This window comes from Phocoena phocoena, chromosome 15 (assembly GCF_963924675.1).
Source record: "Phocoena phocoena chromosome 15, mPhoPho1.1, whole genome shotgun sequence".
Classification (NCBI taxonomy): Eukaryota; Metazoa; Chordata; class Mammalia; order Artiodactyla; family Phocoenidae; genus Phocoena; species Phocoena phocoena.
Genome location: NC_089233.1, coordinates 69042631 through 69062546, shown reverse-complemented (window position 1 = coordinate 69062546; position 19916 = coordinate 69042631). Strand labels below are relative to the sequence as shown.

General features: G+C 40.0%; 1 protein-coding gene across 1 annotated transcript in view; it reads right to left on the bottom strand.

The window, feature by feature from the left end:
* Nucleotides 1-19916, bottom strand: part of TOP1 (DNA topoisomerase I) — a 55080-nt gene that overhangs the window by 16786 nt on the left and 18378 nt on the right. The window contains exons 6-12 of the mRNA XM_065893295.1: nucleotides 19148-19223; nucleotides 15806-15918; nucleotides 10373-10488; nucleotides 6971-7092; nucleotides 5924-6046; nucleotides 3601-3788; nucleotides 3195-3339 (exon numbers count right to left, since the gene is read on the bottom strand). Of these exons, the coding sequence (XP_065749367.1) occupies nucleotides 3195-3339; nucleotides 3601-3788; nucleotides 5924-6046; nucleotides 6971-7092; nucleotides 10373-10488; nucleotides 15806-15918; nucleotides 19148-19223 (883 nt within the window). The remainder of the gene's footprint in view (nucleotides 1-3194; nucleotides 3340-3600; nucleotides 3789-5923; nucleotides 6047-6970; nucleotides 7093-10372; nucleotides 10489-15805; nucleotides 15919-19147; nucleotides 19224-19916) is intronic.

The following is a 19916-nucleotide window of genomic DNA, read 5'->3' as shown; positions in this document are numbered from 1 at the left end:
ATTTATTTTCCCCTCAACAGTACCACTTGCCAAAGCTTTAACCATTTTTCATGACTCAGGATCCCAACCCAGTTGCTAGAGTGAGCCACTCTGTCCTGGGAGGTTCTAGGCAGGGCCTACATCTAGGTGACTTTCTAGGTTTACTATCATAACAATCACTCAGAAACCTGCACAAATCCTTACAGTGCACAGGAGTTATCTGGATATTGTCTGAATAAAAATTGGCTGGCTCTCTGCCCTTGAGGAGCTCCACCAGCTTGTCTAACGAGTCTCTCAACCCTCAGAGACTCTCCTACTATCGACTCTAATCCTGCCTGTAAGAGCACACATGTATTTGGCATCTGTTCCCCTCTCTCGACCCCCACTGCCATCATCTTGTCTCGGTCATTGCCATTTCTTGCCTGGAGTACTGCAACAGCCTCCTACTGGTCTCCCTACTTCCTGTCTGTGTCCAATCCAGTCTCCACAGAGCAGCAGTCAGAATGATCAGTTATATCACAGGTTACTAAAACACAAATTGCGTTATTCCCCTCTTTAAAACCCAGTGGCTTCCTACTGGATTTGGATAATAGACAAAATTTTAGGGACTTCCCTGGCGATCCACTGGTTAAGACTTTGCCTTTCAATGCAGGGGGTTGCAGGTTCTATCCCTGGTCGGGGAGTTAAGATCCCACATGCCTCGTGGCCAAAAAACCAAAACATAAAACCAGAAGCAAGGGCTTCCCTGGTGGCGCAGTGGTTAAGAATCCACCTGCCAATGCAGGGGACAGGGGTTCAATCCCTGGTCCCGGAAGATCCCACATTCCACAGAGCAGCTAAGCCCATGTGCCACAACTACTGAGCCTGTGCTCTAGAGCCCGCGAGCCACAACTACTGAAGCCTGCGTGCCACAACTACTGAAGCCCGCGCACCTAGGGCCTATGCTCCGCAACAAGAGAAGCCACCGCAATGAGAAGCCTGCACACCGCAACGAAGAGTAGCCCCCACTCCCCGCAACGAGAGAAAGCCAGCGTGACGCAACGAAGACCCAACGCAGCCAAAAATAAATAATTAATTAAAAAACAGAAACAAAAAACAGAAGCAATACTGTAACAAAATTCAATACGGACTTTAAAAATGGTCCACATTAAAAAAAAAAAAAAAAACGAAATTTTTTTTAAGGAAGAGTCTGAAGATCTGGCCTGCATTCTTCTCTCCAAGTCTCCTCTCATCATGCCTCTTTCTTGCTCATTATACTCCAATTACGGTGTTCGCCTTTCAGTCCTCAAGAACACGCAGCTCCTTCTTACCTCAGGGATTTCAAAAGGCTATTTGCTTTGGAATGCCCATTCCCCTATCCTTTCCATGGATAAATCCTATTCATTCTGTAAGTCTCATCTTAAATGTTACTTTCTCAGAAAGGCCTTTCCTAAACCCCAGAAGCCAGATCAGGTGCCCTGGCATACTCTCAAATAGGTACCCTGTATCCTTTGCAGCATGTACAACAGTTTGTATTTATTGATTTGATTATGTGTAATGCCTGTAAATCTTGCTCAAGTCGGGTTATGCTCAAGACACTCCTCTGTTCCAAGCCGTGGTTCATCAATTGCAGAACATGGTCTAGTCGCTTTAGCATGGCATTTAAGGCTGGCAACAGTTTGGCCTCTCAGAGATTAAATTTATCTGTAAAACGATGGCATTAGTTCATATCTGGTGTGGTTATTAACAGAATCAAATGTCAACTTATGTGAAAATACTTTAACAGTAATCCAAAATCTTTTATTTTGATAAATTTTTTTTATGTGGTAGAACACACATAATATAAAATTTACCATTAGTGACAGCTGGCACATTCACAATGCTGTGCAACCATCACTTGACAATTCTCTGTTACTCCTTTTCATACTCCTCGTCTCTGTCCATAATGACACATTTCTCTGTTTTAAATGCCTCTCTTTTAAGACCTAACTGTAACAAAATTTCCTTCATAAAGTTGTTTCTAATCTCTAACTGCTGGGAATAACTACTCCATTTATCTGAAGCATTCAGCATTTACCTTTCCAATACAATTGACTTCTTATCCGATTTGCCCAGCAGCCTGTAAGTTCCTTGAGGGCTAAAACCATTGTTAATCCACCTTGGTAGCCCTACAGCTTGGTGGTATTTCAGAAGAGGAATACAACATGTTTCTTTAAATGACCTGACTTTTACTTGCCACGGGGGTTCTCTTTCTGATTTTATACTTACTCTAAACTAAAAACAGTGACATTTTCCAATTACACTGAAGAAAATATATACATGGGTATTTTTCATTAGGACACAGGACTATAAGCTAGAAAATGTGCATTTAGTCTTGAAAAGACACACAGCCTTTTGAGCTGTGGCTTTCAAATCTTAACAAGTGTTTAATAAACTATAAACCAAGATTAAGAGGGTCTTTAGCCTCAGTCCCCTGCATGTAAACAGTCAGTCTATACAGAACTAATTCCTTGACTGTTTTTCTGTGGAGCCCATCTCTCTTTTAAGTTGCCGTTCACATTTCCATAGTATGTCTGAGGGACTTGCCCAAGCAGGGTATGCCTAGCAGGCTAACAAGAACTGACTGCCCTTCCAAGACAGTTTCCTCCTGTCAGTAGCAGTATCAATAAGCAGCAGCACATGGGTACTCAACAGTTTATGATAATCTTTCACATACATTATCCCACTTGGTCCTGGTGGAATCTACCCAGATGAAACCTTAGGAAGACAGAGTATGTAAGACTCTAGGTTTTACAACCTCTTTCTGGATTCAGAGTAATTACATCCCCTTCTTCAGAGCCAAGGAAGGTGAGGAAGAGAACTAGCTGTAGAAGCCAATACACATTTACCACGTTCTTCATTGCACTCTGACCTCTGGACAGTAAACAATGTGAAGGCAAGGACTGTGTCCACCTTGTTTACCAACACAATTCCTAGCACCGTGCATACACCGTGCCAGGCTCATACTGGGATTTCGGTTAATATTTGTGAATTAATAAATAAGAATACAATGTGATGTAAAAAATGGATACATCTTAGGGACATCACCAGATAATGCTAATTATGAAATTACCTTCTATTTGTGGGGATGGTTTTCAATTTGTCAAGTGATTCTAGAGGCTGAGAACATTAGATTTCAACAAAAAGACAGAGATTATCAGCCCCACTAACTGGTGCAGCTCTTAGCTACCCCTTACCTTGATTCGTGAGCTAGGGTTCAGCATGATGTATTTAATAGAACCTTGGATGTTCTCTGTCCAGGAGACTAGCCAAGTAACCTTGTTATCATGTCGGACCTCTTTCCACTTATGACCTGGAGGAGGAGAAGGAACCTTGGCATCTCTGTGGAAATAAAGTGAGAGCAGTGAGGTGAGAAGTAATGAGCAATTTCACCTTTCATAACGTGAAGTGGACAAATCTGCTGAGCATATATTTCCAGGTTTCCTCCTCACCAGTCAATACGTGATAAACACTTAGAGATCTGTACATAGAAATACCATGCTGCTCCCAAACAGTCCTCTGTAATGTAGGAAAAACTCCCAACTACCAAGAACAAAGGAAGCCCTCCACTTCATTTCCGGCCAAAGGATGAACTGTGCTCACTTGCTACAGTTGATGATTATATCCTCAGGCATGATCCTTCTCTTCAGCATGCCCATCTTGGGGTGGTTGCCACGGCCACGGAAAAGCCCAGGAGGTTCTATCTTGAAGTTGGCAATCCTCTCTCTGTGGTTATCCATAACACAGAAGCCATATTCTTTCAGTAATTTTTCATTCTCCTCTTTGATTTTCTGGAAGATGGTAAGGAAGTACTCAAAAGGGATTCAAATTACTGTGCTCAACTCATACATTCTTAGCTCTTGTGGGAGGACAGGTCAAGGTAGAGAAAAGTCTAAAAATCACTAAGAAACAAATTCAGATAAAGGAAAACCTAAGAGGTTTTTTTTTGGCCGCACGGGCCCCCTATAGTGGAAGTGCAGAGTCCTAACCACTGGACTGCCAGGGAATTCCCAGAAGACCAAAGAGATTTTTCAAGCTTAAATACAATAAAATTCCCATGTGAACAGTATTTCACGTGGGTTTTCAAGTGCAAAGAAACCTGTTACGGATTCTTTCCTAGTACATGGGTACATATATTTTATACTGTGATCCTTGCTCCAAAGATGGAATGATTTGGAGCCTCCTTACCCTCTGCTGACTCTTCCTTCATATTATACTCAGCAATTCAATTTAAGTAAGTCCTGCTGCCTTGTATGTAGACAAAAATCCACAACTTGCTGGCAACAGGTGTCCTTGACAAGGCTCTGACATGGTGTTACTTAAAAAACCTCCCTAGGGATGTCTCTGGCAGTCCAGTGGTTAAGACTTGTGCTCCCAATGCAAGGGGCCCAGGTTCGATACCTGGGTCAGGGAACCAGATCCTGCATGCCGCAACTAAAAGATCCTGCATGCCGCAATGAAGATCCTGCACGTGGCAACAAAGATCCCGCGTGCCATAACTAAGACTCGGCTCAGCCAAATAAATAAATAAAACAAATACATAAATATTAAAAAAAAAAAAACCCCAAAACGAACCCTCCCTAAAGTGGTTTTTAATTTGAAAAACACCCCTGAAGTGAAAAATAAACCAAATTTTACTAATTGGGAAGACTGGAGAAAAGACTAAGCTGAGACTAAAAAGCCTGGTGCAGGGACCATTCTTATGATCCCTATAGTAACTTCTAATTTTTTAAACTGAAGGTCAAATAGGCACCCTCAAACAATGAGTTACATAAAGACAATGGCCTAAATTATATAAACATGCAAGTTTAATATACTAAAACTACCAGGCCTTGAAGTGCAAAGAATTCCTTAAAATCCTTAACTCTTAGCCCTCTGATTCTAGATAGAAAATGTTTTAGGCTTGAGGGCCATACAGTCTCTGCTGTAATTACTCAACTCTGCCACTGTTGCATGAAAGCAACCATAGATAATAGGTAAACAAGCAGATGTGGCATGTTCCAATAAAACTTTTCTACAATAACAAGCAGCCTATCTATAGCTTGCCTACCAGTATTCTAGAAGAAAGTGACATCCCAGCTGGATACTAGAAAGATCCTTTAGGAATGAGGTTGGCCATGGCTAGAAGACGAAGATGGATGAGCATGCCTAGATTCCAGAGTAAAATATGTCAAAGGAGTGTGTGTGTGTGTGTGTGTGTGTGTGTGTGTGTGTGTGTACACATAGCCAATATGATTTTATCTGTCTTAAATCCCTAACATCCAGGAGCCACTGTGAGTCAGATCTGCCCATCCTTAAATACTGTATTATTGGAGCTACTGGCTGGTTTTTAGATCAACAGAACACCAGGGTTCTCATATTGAGCCATTAAACATAGTGCTTATTCACAATTTTCAGTCTACATAAAACCCTTAAGAAATTCTAGACTTCACTAGGCTGAGAATCCTACATCTTTAGTATAGAGCCATGTGAAATCATTAAAGTCAAAACTGTTTTGTAAGAAACAAGAAGAGGGACTTCCCTGGTGGCTCAGTGGTTAGGAGTCCGCCTGCCAATGCAGGCGACATGGGTTCGAGCCCTGGTCGGGGAAGATTCCACATGCCACGGAGTAACTAAGCCCGTGTGCCACAACTACTGAGCCCGTGCTCTAGAGCCCGCGAGCCACAACTGCTGAGCCCAAACGCCTAGAGCCTGTGCTCCACAACAAGAGAAACCACTGCAATGAGAAGCCTGTGCACCATAACAAAGAGGAGCCCCTGCTTGCCGCAATTAGAGAAAGCCCGTGCACAGCAACGAAGACCCAATGTAGCCATAAATAAATAAATAAAAATTAAAAAAAAAAAAAAAAAAAAAGAAACAAGAAGAAAATTAGATAAACTGATCACTATTCTAAAATTCTCCAGAGGTTTAAGAAATTCTGCAGTACCAGTTTCTCTTCCTTGCTCATCTGCTTCCGAGCTTCTGTCTGGGCTTTGAAATACTGGCTCATCTGGGTAAAATCACATTTGCTGAGGTTGGTGATAACATTCTTCTCTTCATTGGTCATTTCCTAGTTAAAAGAAAAGGGGGAGACAGAAGAAGAAGAAGGTAAATAAACTAAAAAGCCCTCTGGTTTTTCTGCAGTTACAGCAAAGCATCATGTTTTCAGTCAAAGGGTATCTGGCAAGGTAGTCAATCTAAACTTGTGAGTTTTGAAAAAAAAGGAACACGTTTCTTACTTCATTCTATTATAAATATGTATTCAATAGAAGAACATTCAAAATAACTTAACACTGAAAAGGGTAACACTCTTATGTAGTTTCTCGTACTCCTTGGCACACTGCCACAACCCCCTAAGCATATGAGTACTACAGCTGGGGAAACATGAATACACATTGTTCATTTTAGTAATGGGAGAGATATTCCCACATTCATTCTCTCCTAGAAACATCCTTGCTCTCTTCACTTATTAAATCTTACTTCTAGAGCTATTCAGAAGGTAACCTTCAGCTCAGCCTCTGTCATATTATCCATATTGAGAATAAGGAAGTTGTTTAAAATCACATGGGCAGATACAGGACAGATATGCGGTTTCAAGAGCAGGAAGTACCTAAGCTAACGAGCACGAATCAAGAGGGAACAGCACAACATCAATGCATGTCTCTTTGCAATAGCAGACAGAGGGCAGTCCTGCAGAGGCAAACTTTGCTTTGCTCAGCTGGAGCTGAGGTTTTCTGTTTGGCCTAATCTGATAAACTACCCCCTACCGTCCTATGACAGCTGACAGGAAAGAAATATAGGTATTCTTGTTGGACAGAAAACCTATATAATACAGTAAATGAACAGAACCCCCTCCCCCAATTTTTTAATACAATAAAATTCATAAAACTCAAATTGTACATCAGGGAATTTTTTGTAAAATTACAATTTATTACTTAGTAGTTGATCAATATTTTTGTAAGGTGCTAGGATATCAATATATAGGCTACAATACCTTTCTCCAGTCTTTAAAGAAATTTTTCCTAAATATTTCCTTAGTAGTATATTCATGGTCGAGCATTTTTGCAAAGAACGTAGCTACTTCTTCTGCTTTGGGGCTCAGCTTCATGACTTTACCTAGAGAAAAAAGTGGTTCCAAAAAATGAGGTGTAGTATTCATGTTCTGAGTATAAACACTGAGGCTCTGGAGACGTCTTCTTTAATAATGGTTTACCTTCCAACGGTATGTATATAAAGGTCTGGTGACACGTGGTAACAACAATAACAACAAAGACAGTAGTATATTGATTTGTATCTACTTGTACGAATTCGCCTTCTCTGTATCAGATATTTACCTGGGTCATTCTCTGGAGACTATGCCAGTAAATTGTTCCCAGGAGCCTGCTCAGGACAGGGATGACCTGGGGGAGGCCCAGTCACTCTTCCTTTTCCTTTCAGCAAGCAGGGTCCTTTACACCTCTTCAATGGTTTTTAAAAATCAAATCCTCAGAGGGACTCCTGCCACTGCTAAGCTAAACAGCTTCTGTTCAAGAAGGGGAGGAAGGGATAGGGCAGGGAGTGGAAGAAAGGAATTGTGGGGAAAAGAAATAGGCATCTTTCTTCTTCAAAGTTAGGTGGGTGGAATATGAATTAAAAATATATATTCACAGCAGGCAAGCCCAGATATCCCATATGAAAAATCTAAGTAAGACATTCCTCTAGAACCTTGCTACTCAAAGTATAGTTCATGGACCAGCAGTATTGACATCACGTGGGAGTTTGTTAGAAGTGCAGCATCTCAGGCCCCACCCCAGACCTACTGACCAGAAAGTACATTTCAATGAGACCCCCAAGTGGCTTGTGTATACACTAGAGTTTGAGATGCCCTGGAACACAGGCATTATGAGGTTGCCTCTTTCAGGGAAACAGGGCTCATCCAGAACACAGGGATGACTGGGGTTCTTGGCATACACGTTTCTCCACTGCCTTACTATTACATAGGTACTAATAATTCACCAAGGATTTTCCCATTTATTACAGAAAACTAAAACTTAACCAGAAATCCATTCATTTCAAAACTTAGAAGACATCTCATCTCATGATGGTTAGAAAGTTATTATCCCTGATTGTAGGGTTGATACAGGGAATTGCAGCTCCAAACTGAAACTTTCTGGGTAGACAGAAAGAACCTGCTTGAAATTCATAATTTTAAAAGGCCAGCAGGTGGCGCGGCTTCCCCTCTCAACATTCTGGCTCCTTCCAAAGACGACACCTTGAGGATAGGCTGGCTTTCAAGAGTTTCCTGCACTTCTTTAGAATTCCCCCACTCAAGTCGGAACCAGTGTTGCCAGTTAAGATGTAACATGCTTCCAATATAAAGGAAACCATTAAGTCACTAAGAATAAAATAAAAGGCAAGAAAGAATGTAAACTGTTCTCGGGTATCTCTGGTATACTCTTTGGGAAATTTTACTGAATTCTGTCCCAATAGAGAACAATTTTGACGCCTCCTGTTTTAGATGAGCTGTCAAACGATGAAATGACAGCTCCCAGCAGTAGAAGGGTAGGAGGATGACTTAAAGGTTCCTGACAATGGTAGTGTTTTGTAGAAAAGGCTGAGCTCCAGGAATAAGAAACTGCTGAGTCAGAGCTGAAAACTGGAGTTTCTTAGAGGCCATTCACTGCTTCAGCCAGTCCGTTCCCCACCTCCCTGGCAAGCGCTAAAGGAGTCTGAGAATTCTCTTCCCTAGAGAGCAGGCAGGACTGACAGTATCACTCTAGACTAGTAAGTCAAATACAACTTCTTGACTTACTGCAGTGTGGGACTTTACCTAATCAAAGGGAAGAGATCTGAGAAAGAGCACATGAGAAAATGTGAGAGCCCTGGAGCTGGAGCTCCTATAAAGGAGGACCAGGCAAGAATTCCCATCTTGGAAAGTAAGAGAAACCCAAAGGCTAAAGAAAGGAATCTAGCTTTCCTTCAAATCACTTTGGACCTCAGAGTTAGGCTTTACCAGTTGAGCATTCTAAAGCTCTTGGTAAACCCATACTAGGGTTACAGAATACCTGAACTTTTATGATTATCTAAGGCTCTTTCTGTTCATTGGAGTTTTAGCTTTGAGTCACACTGAAGAGTCTCCAGGAGTGACCCACTGTGAGGGCTGACAGCAGAACTCTGTACTCTTGTCCTGTGTTGTCCAGTCAACATAGGTCAGAATGTTTATCTGATGTAAGCATTTGTCACTGAGGCTATAAGGTCCTGCTAGATGGCACAGTCCATGAGATCAGGGATTCGTCAGTATTGTCGCTGCTGGGTCTTGGTGTCTGAATACAGGCACGCTGAATAAATACAGTTTAAAAAAAACGAAGTCCAGCTTGCCAAGTCTGACATGTTCCTCACTTGCAAGACCCGGCCTTTCAGTATAAACTACCACCCTTGACCTATAAGCATCCATGGCCTGAGGCCACTGCTCGTGGACACAGAGATATACCAGAACTCTGAGTGTTCACCACTGATGCTTTTCAGCAGTCCTCCTGGCCCAGTGTTTCTCAAAGTTTGGTCAGCAGACCACTTGGTTCAGAAGCACCCAATATCACTCAACACCAATTAAATGGGCCCAGATCCTCTTGGTGAATCTAAAGCACATGAGAGTTTGAGGAATAATGCTCTAGCCATTTCTGGAGAAAACTCTTGGAATGAGGGAAATCAGCTGAGTATTACCATCTGCATACTGCTATATGCCAATAAGGGAGCATCAAAGACTACTCTCAAAATGTTCAACCCAAGGACAGAAATACCAGTGACAGTTAATAGACAGTTCTGAGGGTTCTAAGAGAACGAGGCAGGCTATTTCTTCAGAGCAGCCCAGCAGACTTGACTGCATAAAGGGCAAAGGCATAGTGTTGCGCTGTGTAGAGTGACAGACACCTATTAGCCCTACCTAGATGTTGATGGCAGACTAATTAATCCTCAATCAAGTACTAAATACTATTTCTAGCAATGAGCAGCTTGTCAGCTTGCATTATGTCACTAAAATAAAATACCACCATTCAAGTCAGGCTTTTCCAGTAACTCTTACAAAGAGTAGCTCCTTAGAAGTGAAGTTCAGATAAAAACATTAGGCTTGTGGACCAAGTGCTGTGACCTATGTAGATGGACCTTTTGGGGACCATGTCTCAAAGGGAGACAAGGGAGATAAGACAGCCCCTTTCTCATGGCACTTTTTCAGCACCAAATGGGCCTTTTAAGAGTTAAGTAAACACCTGAGAGCCCTTTCCCCAAACCATACGATGACAATAAAACAAAATGAAACAAACAAAAAGGATTATACAGCACAAGATCCTTCCTCACTTTCTATTCCTAAATAGAAGCAAACTCTTTCCTTGGCCAAGAATTGGACAACCTTGGAACAACTCACCATCATAGTAAAACTTGACATTCTCTGGAAGAGGTTCATATGGTGGAGCAAATACAGGACCTTTATGTTCTAGGAATTTCCACTTGATGCCTTCAGGATAGCGCTCTTCTTCCCACCTTTAAAAGACAAAGTACAACCTCATTTAGTGATCACTTCACCTAATATAGAGATTATCACCTATTAAATGCCAAAATAATTATCTGCTCAACTGATTGGTGCTCTGGAATGACTCTCTGCCCCACATTCAAGGCCTGGGTCAAAAAACCCCAGCATCCTTCACTTTGTAAAAGCCAATACTCACAACAAATATGATGGAATAATCAGGTGAACGGAGGAAAATACATTTCAGCAGTTTAGTCCAAAGATATTGAGTACATGAGATCATTATTCAGCAATAAGTAGGGGATATGGATATGGAAACAACTGTTTTATCACAATGATATAACAGCCACAACGATGTACATGACAGAGGTATTATTTATACAGCTGATACATAGGAAAAGGCCTCCTGGGAATGGAGATGCCAGGTGAAGGTGTAAGGGAAAACAATCCTTTGAGAAAGTACATAATGACTATCATCTCATGTAATAGTTCCCTAGTATCCTTCAAATACTCAGACCATATTAAAAACATCCCTATTATATCCAAAAAGTATTTTATAGACTAGGATACAATTAAGGACCACACACTGCAATTGGTTGATATGTCTCAAAGTCTTTCTTTCTCTAGAATTAGACAAACCTTCTCACCACCACCACCACCATTTTGTTTTTTAAAGAGTCAGTCAGTTGTCTTACAGATAGAATACTTTAAAACTTCACAGATTTTAATCTTTGGTATTCCTATCTTAAAATGAAAAGTACTACAGTTCTACAGAATTATTCAGGAGGCCAGTTATGCATATTCTATTACTTCCTGTCATCTTACAACGCCAATGTTTTAAAGTTCAGAAACATCAAATAAAAATTACATGTATCAAAAACTGTGCTGTAACAAGAGCATTACTATAAAACCAAGGTCAATATATATGATCAAATAATTTTTGACAAGGGTGCTGATTATTAGGAAAATGTAAATCAAAACCATGAGATAGCACTCTCAGCCACTAGGATAGCTATTCTTAAAAAACAAAAACAAATCAGAAATAACAAGTGTTGATGAGGATGTGGAGAAACTGGAACTCTTGTGCACTGCTGGTGGGAATGAAGTGGGTGCAGCTGTAGAAAACAATATGGCGGTTCTTCAAAAAGTTAAACATAGAATTACCATATGATCTAGAAACTTCACTCCTGGGAGTACACTCAAGAGGACTGAAAGCAGGCATTCAAACAAATATTTGTACACAAATGTTCACAGAAGCACTATTCACAACTTCCAAAAGGTAGAAACCACCTAAGCATCCATTAACTGATGAGTGGATAAATAAAAAGTAGTCTATACATACAATGGAATATTACTCAGCCTGAAACAGGAAGAAAATTCTGACATGCTACAACATGAATGAACCTTGAGGACATTTTCTTAAGTAAAATAATCCAGCCACCAAAGGCCAGATATTGTGATTCCACTGATACAAGGTACCTAGATTAATCAAATTCACAGAGACAGAAAGTAGAATGGTAGTTACTGATGGCAAGAAAAGGGGGAATGAAGGAGGGTTATTGTTTAAAAAAGAGTTTCAGTTTTGCAAGGTGATGGGAATTCTGGAGACAGACGGTGGTGGGGATCACTGCACAACAAAGTGAATGTATTATAATACCACTTAACGGCACACTTCCCCCAGGATCTTTTACTCTCCAAATCAGAGAAAATACGTATGTATGGATGGATGTGTGTACGGAGGTGAGAGAAACTGCAAGAAGCCTATCTATAGCAGTCACAAAGTAACTGTATGGGGATCCAGAGCACCATGTTTTCCTTTATCCTATAACTTGGTTCCATTCTTCTCATCAACTCCACTGTTTTGTTTTCGTTTTATGTTTTTGGCCGCGCAGCATGGCTTGTGGGACCTTAGTTCCCTGACCAAGGATCAAACCTGGGCCTACAGCAGTGAAAGTGCAGAGTCCTAACTACTGGACCGCCAGGGAATTCCCAACTCCAGTGCTTTTTAATTAAGATTCCAACTTTTTATAATTCTTTCTATTCCGTCACATTCATCCTGAGGGCTCACAGTAACTTCTTAACCATTTAAGCAAATTAAGAGATGCACTCAACACTAAACCTCAGTTTAAACAGAAAGAAAGAACATAACCTATGACACATGCTGATATCATTGGATCAGCAACTAGTACTATACAAATAAAAATAGTAGTGTTGGCCTTTTAAGGCCCCCATCAATGGTTCACCAACAAAGTTAAGAAAAACATGTACTTAATCACACTTAACACCATCAACAAACTCCCCAGTTTCTAGATATTCTCATGAAGAATCATCTGTTTAGAATAAACATGGGACTTATGTTCCAACAGACCAACCCTGACACAAAAGTACACTCAACTCAAAGCAGCGCAGAAACCCTATATAGCTACAACGAGTAACAGATAAAAATAGGGGGAGCTGGGACTTCCCTGGTGGCGCAGTGGTTAAGAATCCTCCTGCCAATGCAGGCGACATGGGTTCGAGCCCTGGTCCGGGAAGATCCCACATGCCACAGAGCAACTAAGCCCGTGTGCCACAACTACTGAGCCTGCGCTCTAGGGCCCACATGCCACAACTACTGAGCCTGTGTGCTGCAACTACTGAAGCCCGCATGCTCTAGGGCCCATGTGCTGCAACTACTGAGCCCATGTGCTGCAACGACTGTAGCCCATGTGCCTAGAGCCCGTGCTCCGCAACAAGAGAAGCCCGCGCACCACAATGAAGAGTAGCCTCAGCTCGCCGCGACTAGAGAAAGCAAGTGTGCAGCAACGAAGACCCAATGCAGCCAAAAACAAACATACAATTAATTAAAAACAATAAAAAATAAATTTAAAAAATTTTTAAAAAATAGGGGGAGCTGGGTTTAATAGGTTTCTATGAATGAGCCTGAGCATTACTGCCACCACTTGTAACATTGTTTCTATGGAGAAAATGTGACACAGTAAAGAAACCCACAGGGATCCCGAACATTTTCCCATTCCCAAAATTACCAAAGAGGGAGAAAAGGCTCAAAGTTGGCTTGTTTTTTGGCAGGATGAACAAGTCTATGACTCTGGGGGGGAAGCGGAAGATCTACACATTTACCAAACTGATAAAGGGTGTTAATTCTTTTAGTGAGATAGCAAGAGAGGTAGTAAAAATGAGAGTATCTGCCATTTAAGTTCACTGACTAGGCTCTCAGTGACAGTCACTGAGGACTTGACCACCGACTTCAGAGTCTAACAGGTAAGCCTACAGTGACAGCAGGAAAGGGCAAGCGATAGGTTAAGAGGCCAGTCATTCATTCCTGTTCTCTACTTATAAAAACTTACAGTGGTACCTTCAAGCATTGTGCTTAAGAATGCACACGATTTAACAACCAGACTTGAGAAATGCATGCACTGGAGGCTGTAGCAAAGATTACTCAGCCCCAAACCTACCATCTTCAATGGTCCCACTTAAACCAAAACAAGAATAAAAACCATAGGTCACAAATCTCTCAGAATTAAAGTGTGGTAACACTGACAAGAATTTCAACCACGGAAGCAAAATCAGGCTATTAGACCCTTCAAGGATACCTAATTGCACACACAAAAGGCTGGACTAGAAAAAAGAGTACATCTGCTTTCAGGCCCAATAAGAGCCAGGGCTCCAAAGGAAGGGGGAAGGCAGCAGAGAGCCTGTGATGACAAAGAAAGTACCTTGTTCACTCAACAAACTTACTGAGCACCCTACCACAGGACCCAGAGACATAACAAACTGACGAATTACTAACTCACCACTCCCAATAATAACCCCTGATTTATAGAATCACTTAATTTCATCTTAAAAAAAAATTTTATTAAAGGTCATAAAAACCTTTCTAAATTCCATCACTAAAAAATTTGATTAATTTCAAAGGAAAAAAATGAAATAAAAATGAGGAAAATAAAAACACATGTTCTTTAGTTTTCTGACAGACCCCAGAAAGGCCCAGAGTTCCTTTGCTCTGTATTTTTCCTTTACACTTTCCTTTTTTAACCCCACATATGTCCACACCAATAATGCCAATTGCACAGCTGTGCTGAGCCTTTCTGCCACTGCAGCTCTGCTCCTCTCAGCCACCTCTCTGGACACTGATGTTTCCCCTTTGCTCAGAAGTACTGGTGAGATTACTATTCTCTATTACAAAAGCCATAGAGTAAATGCATACCAATGGGTCTGGAACTCTACATACCAAACTACAAATAGTGGATACCTCAAAGCTAGAAAAGAAAAATGGGAACGGGAGAAAGAAGGAAAGGGAACAGTCATTTTTTTCTAACTCGTATACCTCTGAATCATTGGAATTTTTTCAACATAAACACAAATCATGTATAGTATAGATGCACCGGCTAAATAATACAAAGTTTTAAGAACAGCCAGTATAAAAAATACAAGTTTATTTCAAAACTCTAAACATCTAGAAATAACCTGTTATTGCTAAACTGTCCTCCATTGAAGATTGTCTGAATCTTCACTCCCCACAGTGAAGAAGAATGCCTGTTTTCTCATATTTACAACCCTAGATGTTTTGGTACTTACTAATCTTTCCTAATCTGTGACACATTAAACAAAAAGATGTTTCATTTATTATTTTTCTTTGCACCTTTCTTTGCTACTTGTGAGGTTCACCATATTTTAAGATGTTTGTTAATCATTTATCTTCTTTAATGAGTTGCCTTTTCCTCATTTTTCTATCAGACTATTCCTTTCATTGTTTTAAAAGACCTTTTTTTTTTCATATTACGAATCTTAGCCCATTGTAGTACAAATATTTTCCTTTAGGATTTTTTTTTTTAATGGCATGAGTTTGTTGATTTGCCATATAGAAGACTTTAATTTTATCAAATTTATAAATATTTTCCTTATGGCTCTGCTTATATGTCTTGCTTCAAAAGGTCTTCGTTATTCTACAATTATAAAAATATTCACCCAGGTTTTCTTGTGGAGGTTTTTTTTTTTTAAACAAATAGGCAATTTCCCCAATATGATTTATAGAACAATCCATCTTTTCCCCTCTCATTTTAAATGCAACTTCATTCATATGCTAAATATATAGGACTTCTATAGTTCAACAGGGTGGGACATAGTATTGAGATCCAATAGGGTAAGAGGTAGTTAATGTTCTCACTAGGTCCTGCAAAACTTATTTCAGAATGTTATTCCAGAGAGATTCTTTTAAGTACTTCCCTCCTCCCACAAATATCAAGCTATTCATTTTAATACTCAATATTCTTGTTTCATTAGGTTGTAGAATAAAAGAGCTAACATTTTAACCCAGTGCTGAAATATTACCATTTCCACTTCTGTTCCTCTTCTTTCTTCGGCTTCTTTTTCTTACTATCTGGCTCAGGAACTTTTTTATCTTTATCTTTATCCTTATTCTTGGGTTTTTTCAATTTACCATCCTACAAAGAAACATGGTGAGAAAGCACTTAAATAAGGACCAATTACACTTCTGGAAGTAGTTTTGGGGAGCCATTAGACAGAAAAACTGGAATCATGGAATATGAGAACTGGAGAAGTTCCTGAGTCCAATACTCTCAATTTGACAGACGAATAAAAATTTATTGGTACTTTTCTCTAAAGCGGTATTTCCTAAAACTCCCAGACACATTGATTACCTGAGAAAGTAGTTAAAAACATTCATTCTGTAGGAGAAGAGCCTGGGAAATTGTATTTTTTTAGCCTCAGTGGAGTTTGGGACAGAGTAATCCCAGTGTATTATCCTCACTTATTTTAAAATCTACTCATCTTTAAACCTCTTCTAATACCACCAAATAACAGGTACAGGAGACTTTTAATGTATTAAATATACAATTTGAAAGGAAATTTCTGATTGAGCCTGGGGGGGAAATACTTTATTACTGCTATTTGTATACACAAAGTCATGAAGCAGTAAGCAAGCAAGTACTTGGGAAGCCCTACAACAATGACCAATTCCCATGATAGTATTTCTTTGAACTGTAACCCTAGATGAGCTGTCACAGTAGCACAGAAAAAGAACAAACATAAACAAGTATAATCCATCAATACAGGTGATAAATCTCAAAACACACACACACACACACACACACACACACACATCCAGACAAAAATGTGCTATTCAACAGGTGGGGGTCCTGCTTAACAGAATCTAAACTCTTCTGAAGAATATTTTCCTTTGTCCTAACTATTAAATATAATTTAAGTCTTTATTCAGTTAAGTTTTATATAGCTATGAAAAATGGTTTTGAGTCATCTTAAAGTCAGTTTCAGAATGGCAGAACTTGAAAGAACTTTAGTTTGGTTTGACCTCTTCCAGTTATAGTCAAGGAAACTCTGAAACAGGTTTTGTCACTTGCTCAAGGTCAAAAAGCTGCTATTGACTATGATGAGAGCCCGTTTACCAGAAAAATAACAGAATGTGACTCATGGGAATGGCTGGAATATATAAACATTCTAGGACTACACATGATAGGATGGTAATCAGATAAACTTAGGGAAAGCAAATGGCCTCCAGTGTACAAAGAAGGGGAAAGACTACAGTACTACACATAGTTTAAAATAGGAATGGAGAATATATACGTGTAAGTATGTCTGGGAAGAGAAAATACTAGAGAATTGCATTAATTCAGATAATGTTTACTGTTTAGGCTGAAACACACCACAGGAAAAGGAAATGTTTTTCAGTTAAGACATTCTCTAAACAGCTTCTGAACAGGCATGCAGATGGTTTCATCAGGAAACTACTGGCTACATCGTATGTTTTCAAGCCTCAAAATGGGATTATCAGTCACTAGGAGACTTCAGAACAATTCCCAGAAATGAAAAACACCATAGCCAGCAAGTGAGGTTTAATGACTGATCTTGCCATCTGGGGTCCCTACCACAATAAGACTGGGTATTAATTTAGTCTTTCAGCCTGCTTTTTTTTCCCCTCCCCTGTAGGGAGAGGGTCGCTAAGACAATTAAATAAATGAAGTCAACCATTCTTTCTCCCAGATGGTTTTAACAGTTATTACTAACCTCTGTGAAACCCAGAGAAAGGTATTATTTTACATAAATGCAACATAAGCATAAGGGCAATATAGAACGCATGGAGAGCTAAAGTTTTACATTTCTTTATTGACTGGTCTGTACTGGTAATCTACATGAAAGTGGAGTGACTATCATACTCACTACTCAACATTTCACTCTCGATTCCTTGAGTTGGCTCTTATACACTTGAGCTTCTGCCAAGAACAGGCTAGTTGTCAGAAAAGCTACAATTCCCTAAATGCAGACCCTGATCATCTCTCTACGGCTCACCTACTCATTCATATTCTTAATATGATTTCATTAAAGACACTCCTTCTGCCTTCTTGTGGATTTGGAGGATCAGCAAAGTTCCACAGGAAGCAGGATAACATGGCAGCTAGTGTGCTGGTTCTGGAATCAAACCACATGGGATCAAATCCCGGCTTTACCACTTGGTATCTGTGTGGCTTCAGGCAAATGATGTAACCTCTCTGTACCTCAGTTTCTGCACGTGTAAAATGGAGATAATAGTAGCAATATTTATCTCTAAGGACTGTTGTAAGGATTAAATGAAATGATACCTATAAAGCATGAATAATAGTGCCTGGTACACTGTAAACATCTAGTACATTTAATTTGAATTATTAATATTATTACTACTATGATAGATTACACTTTTAATATTCACTGCCCCTTATTTTCACTATCTTTACTGACGATACTTCAAGCTATAGACTTTATACTTGTGAATCCATTTTGCTCAAGACAATGGCTAAACTCAAATGCAGCAAAGCTAGTAACTTACTCAACCCCTTCTCTTAGGAGAGTGCAAGATTAAGACCCCTGTGAATTTCTGACATCTTTTTCTTGAATTACTCGCCCACAGTTTTTAGTCCAAGAAATAGACAGTGTCAAAAGAAGGAACCATATTAGTATATGTTAAATCTACCACAAGCATCAAATAGAACCCTTAGGAAAGTACCTGAATTGAAACTAAGATTTTAAGGAAGGTTATAAGCTAGGAGAGAAAGAAAAGAGGAAGAGTATATGTGTTCCAGACAGAGGGAACAGCATGTGTTACATAAAGCCCTGAAGCACAAAAGAATCTGGTGTGGAAAGAAGAAAAGGAGGTCTGTGAGGCTGGAACAAGGTAAATTAGAGAAGAGGCACAAGATGCAGGGGCCAGATCGGAAGAAGCTGTAAAGAGCTTGGATTTAATCCTGTATCCAAGGGACACCCATTTAAAGGACTTTAAATAGGGAGAGTTACCCAAAATGAGTGACGAGCAAGCTTTGTTAGATATAAGAAAGCACTAGAAAACATTCCTAGGGAAAACTCTTCTGGGTTGTAAGCCAAAATATGATTTATTGCTAACACTTCCCCTGTATGTATGAAGAGAGCACAGTTTCTCCAAGAACATGTCAGTTGGCAGCATAGCTATGGGTAGACACCCAGGAAGGCTGAGATCTTAAAACTAACAGTGCCGCAGCCACTGTAACACACTTAAGAGTTTTTCCCAGTGTTTCCTCTACAACAGAGCAATAAATTCCTCAAACCCATTTGGCCTTCAAAAGTTATCTTATGGAAAACTCCCTATTCCAAACTCAAGCCCCAAAGGGCCTAAGTCTCTTTACTAACCTCTTCTTCCTCTAGTTTTCGTTTCTTCTCTTTCTTGGTATCTTCTGTTTTAATTTTCTTAGGTTTATAATCAGCACTAGAAAGGGGAACATGAATACGCAGTTAACACAATTGTGACTCAGTAGTTCTCACCAATAGGATTAGGACCTCCAAACTCTTCTTGGCGGCCTCCAAGGCAGGCGTGGCTGCTATTACTCTTGGCTGGGCATTCTACAGTCAAGAACAGGAATGGAGAAAGTAAAGAAGGCCAGACCAAGGACCAATAGTTACAGTCCTCTATAGAACAAAACAAACAACTTTATACTACACGCAGGCCTGGAAGGGAAGTGGAGTAGAGGAATACATACAAACATAGACAACACTAGAAGGTAGAAATCTGGGAAGCACACACACAGGGCAACAATAGCTACCACAAAGTAGTAACTGGAAAAGGAAGGGGAGGAGAGAAATTCTCTATGAATTCTGAATATATACAAATGAGCTCATTAAGTATTTCCCTCCTCCCTTTCCATCCATCTTCTACCATAAATCCTTTGTAGATTCCCAAAACATAATAAACTCTGCAAGATTGAAAATAATGAACAGGATTTAACCGCAATGACTGAACTTGAGAAAGAGGTACATATAAGTCTCAAATAACTGTTTTACGTAAGAGCAACTTTATTACTTCTATACATGGAAACTTCACTCAGAAGGTACGAACAGGCACAGATCCTAGGAAAAACTGCTTCAGCAATGAAAACTTATCTGTGGTAGGTGATGATAAACT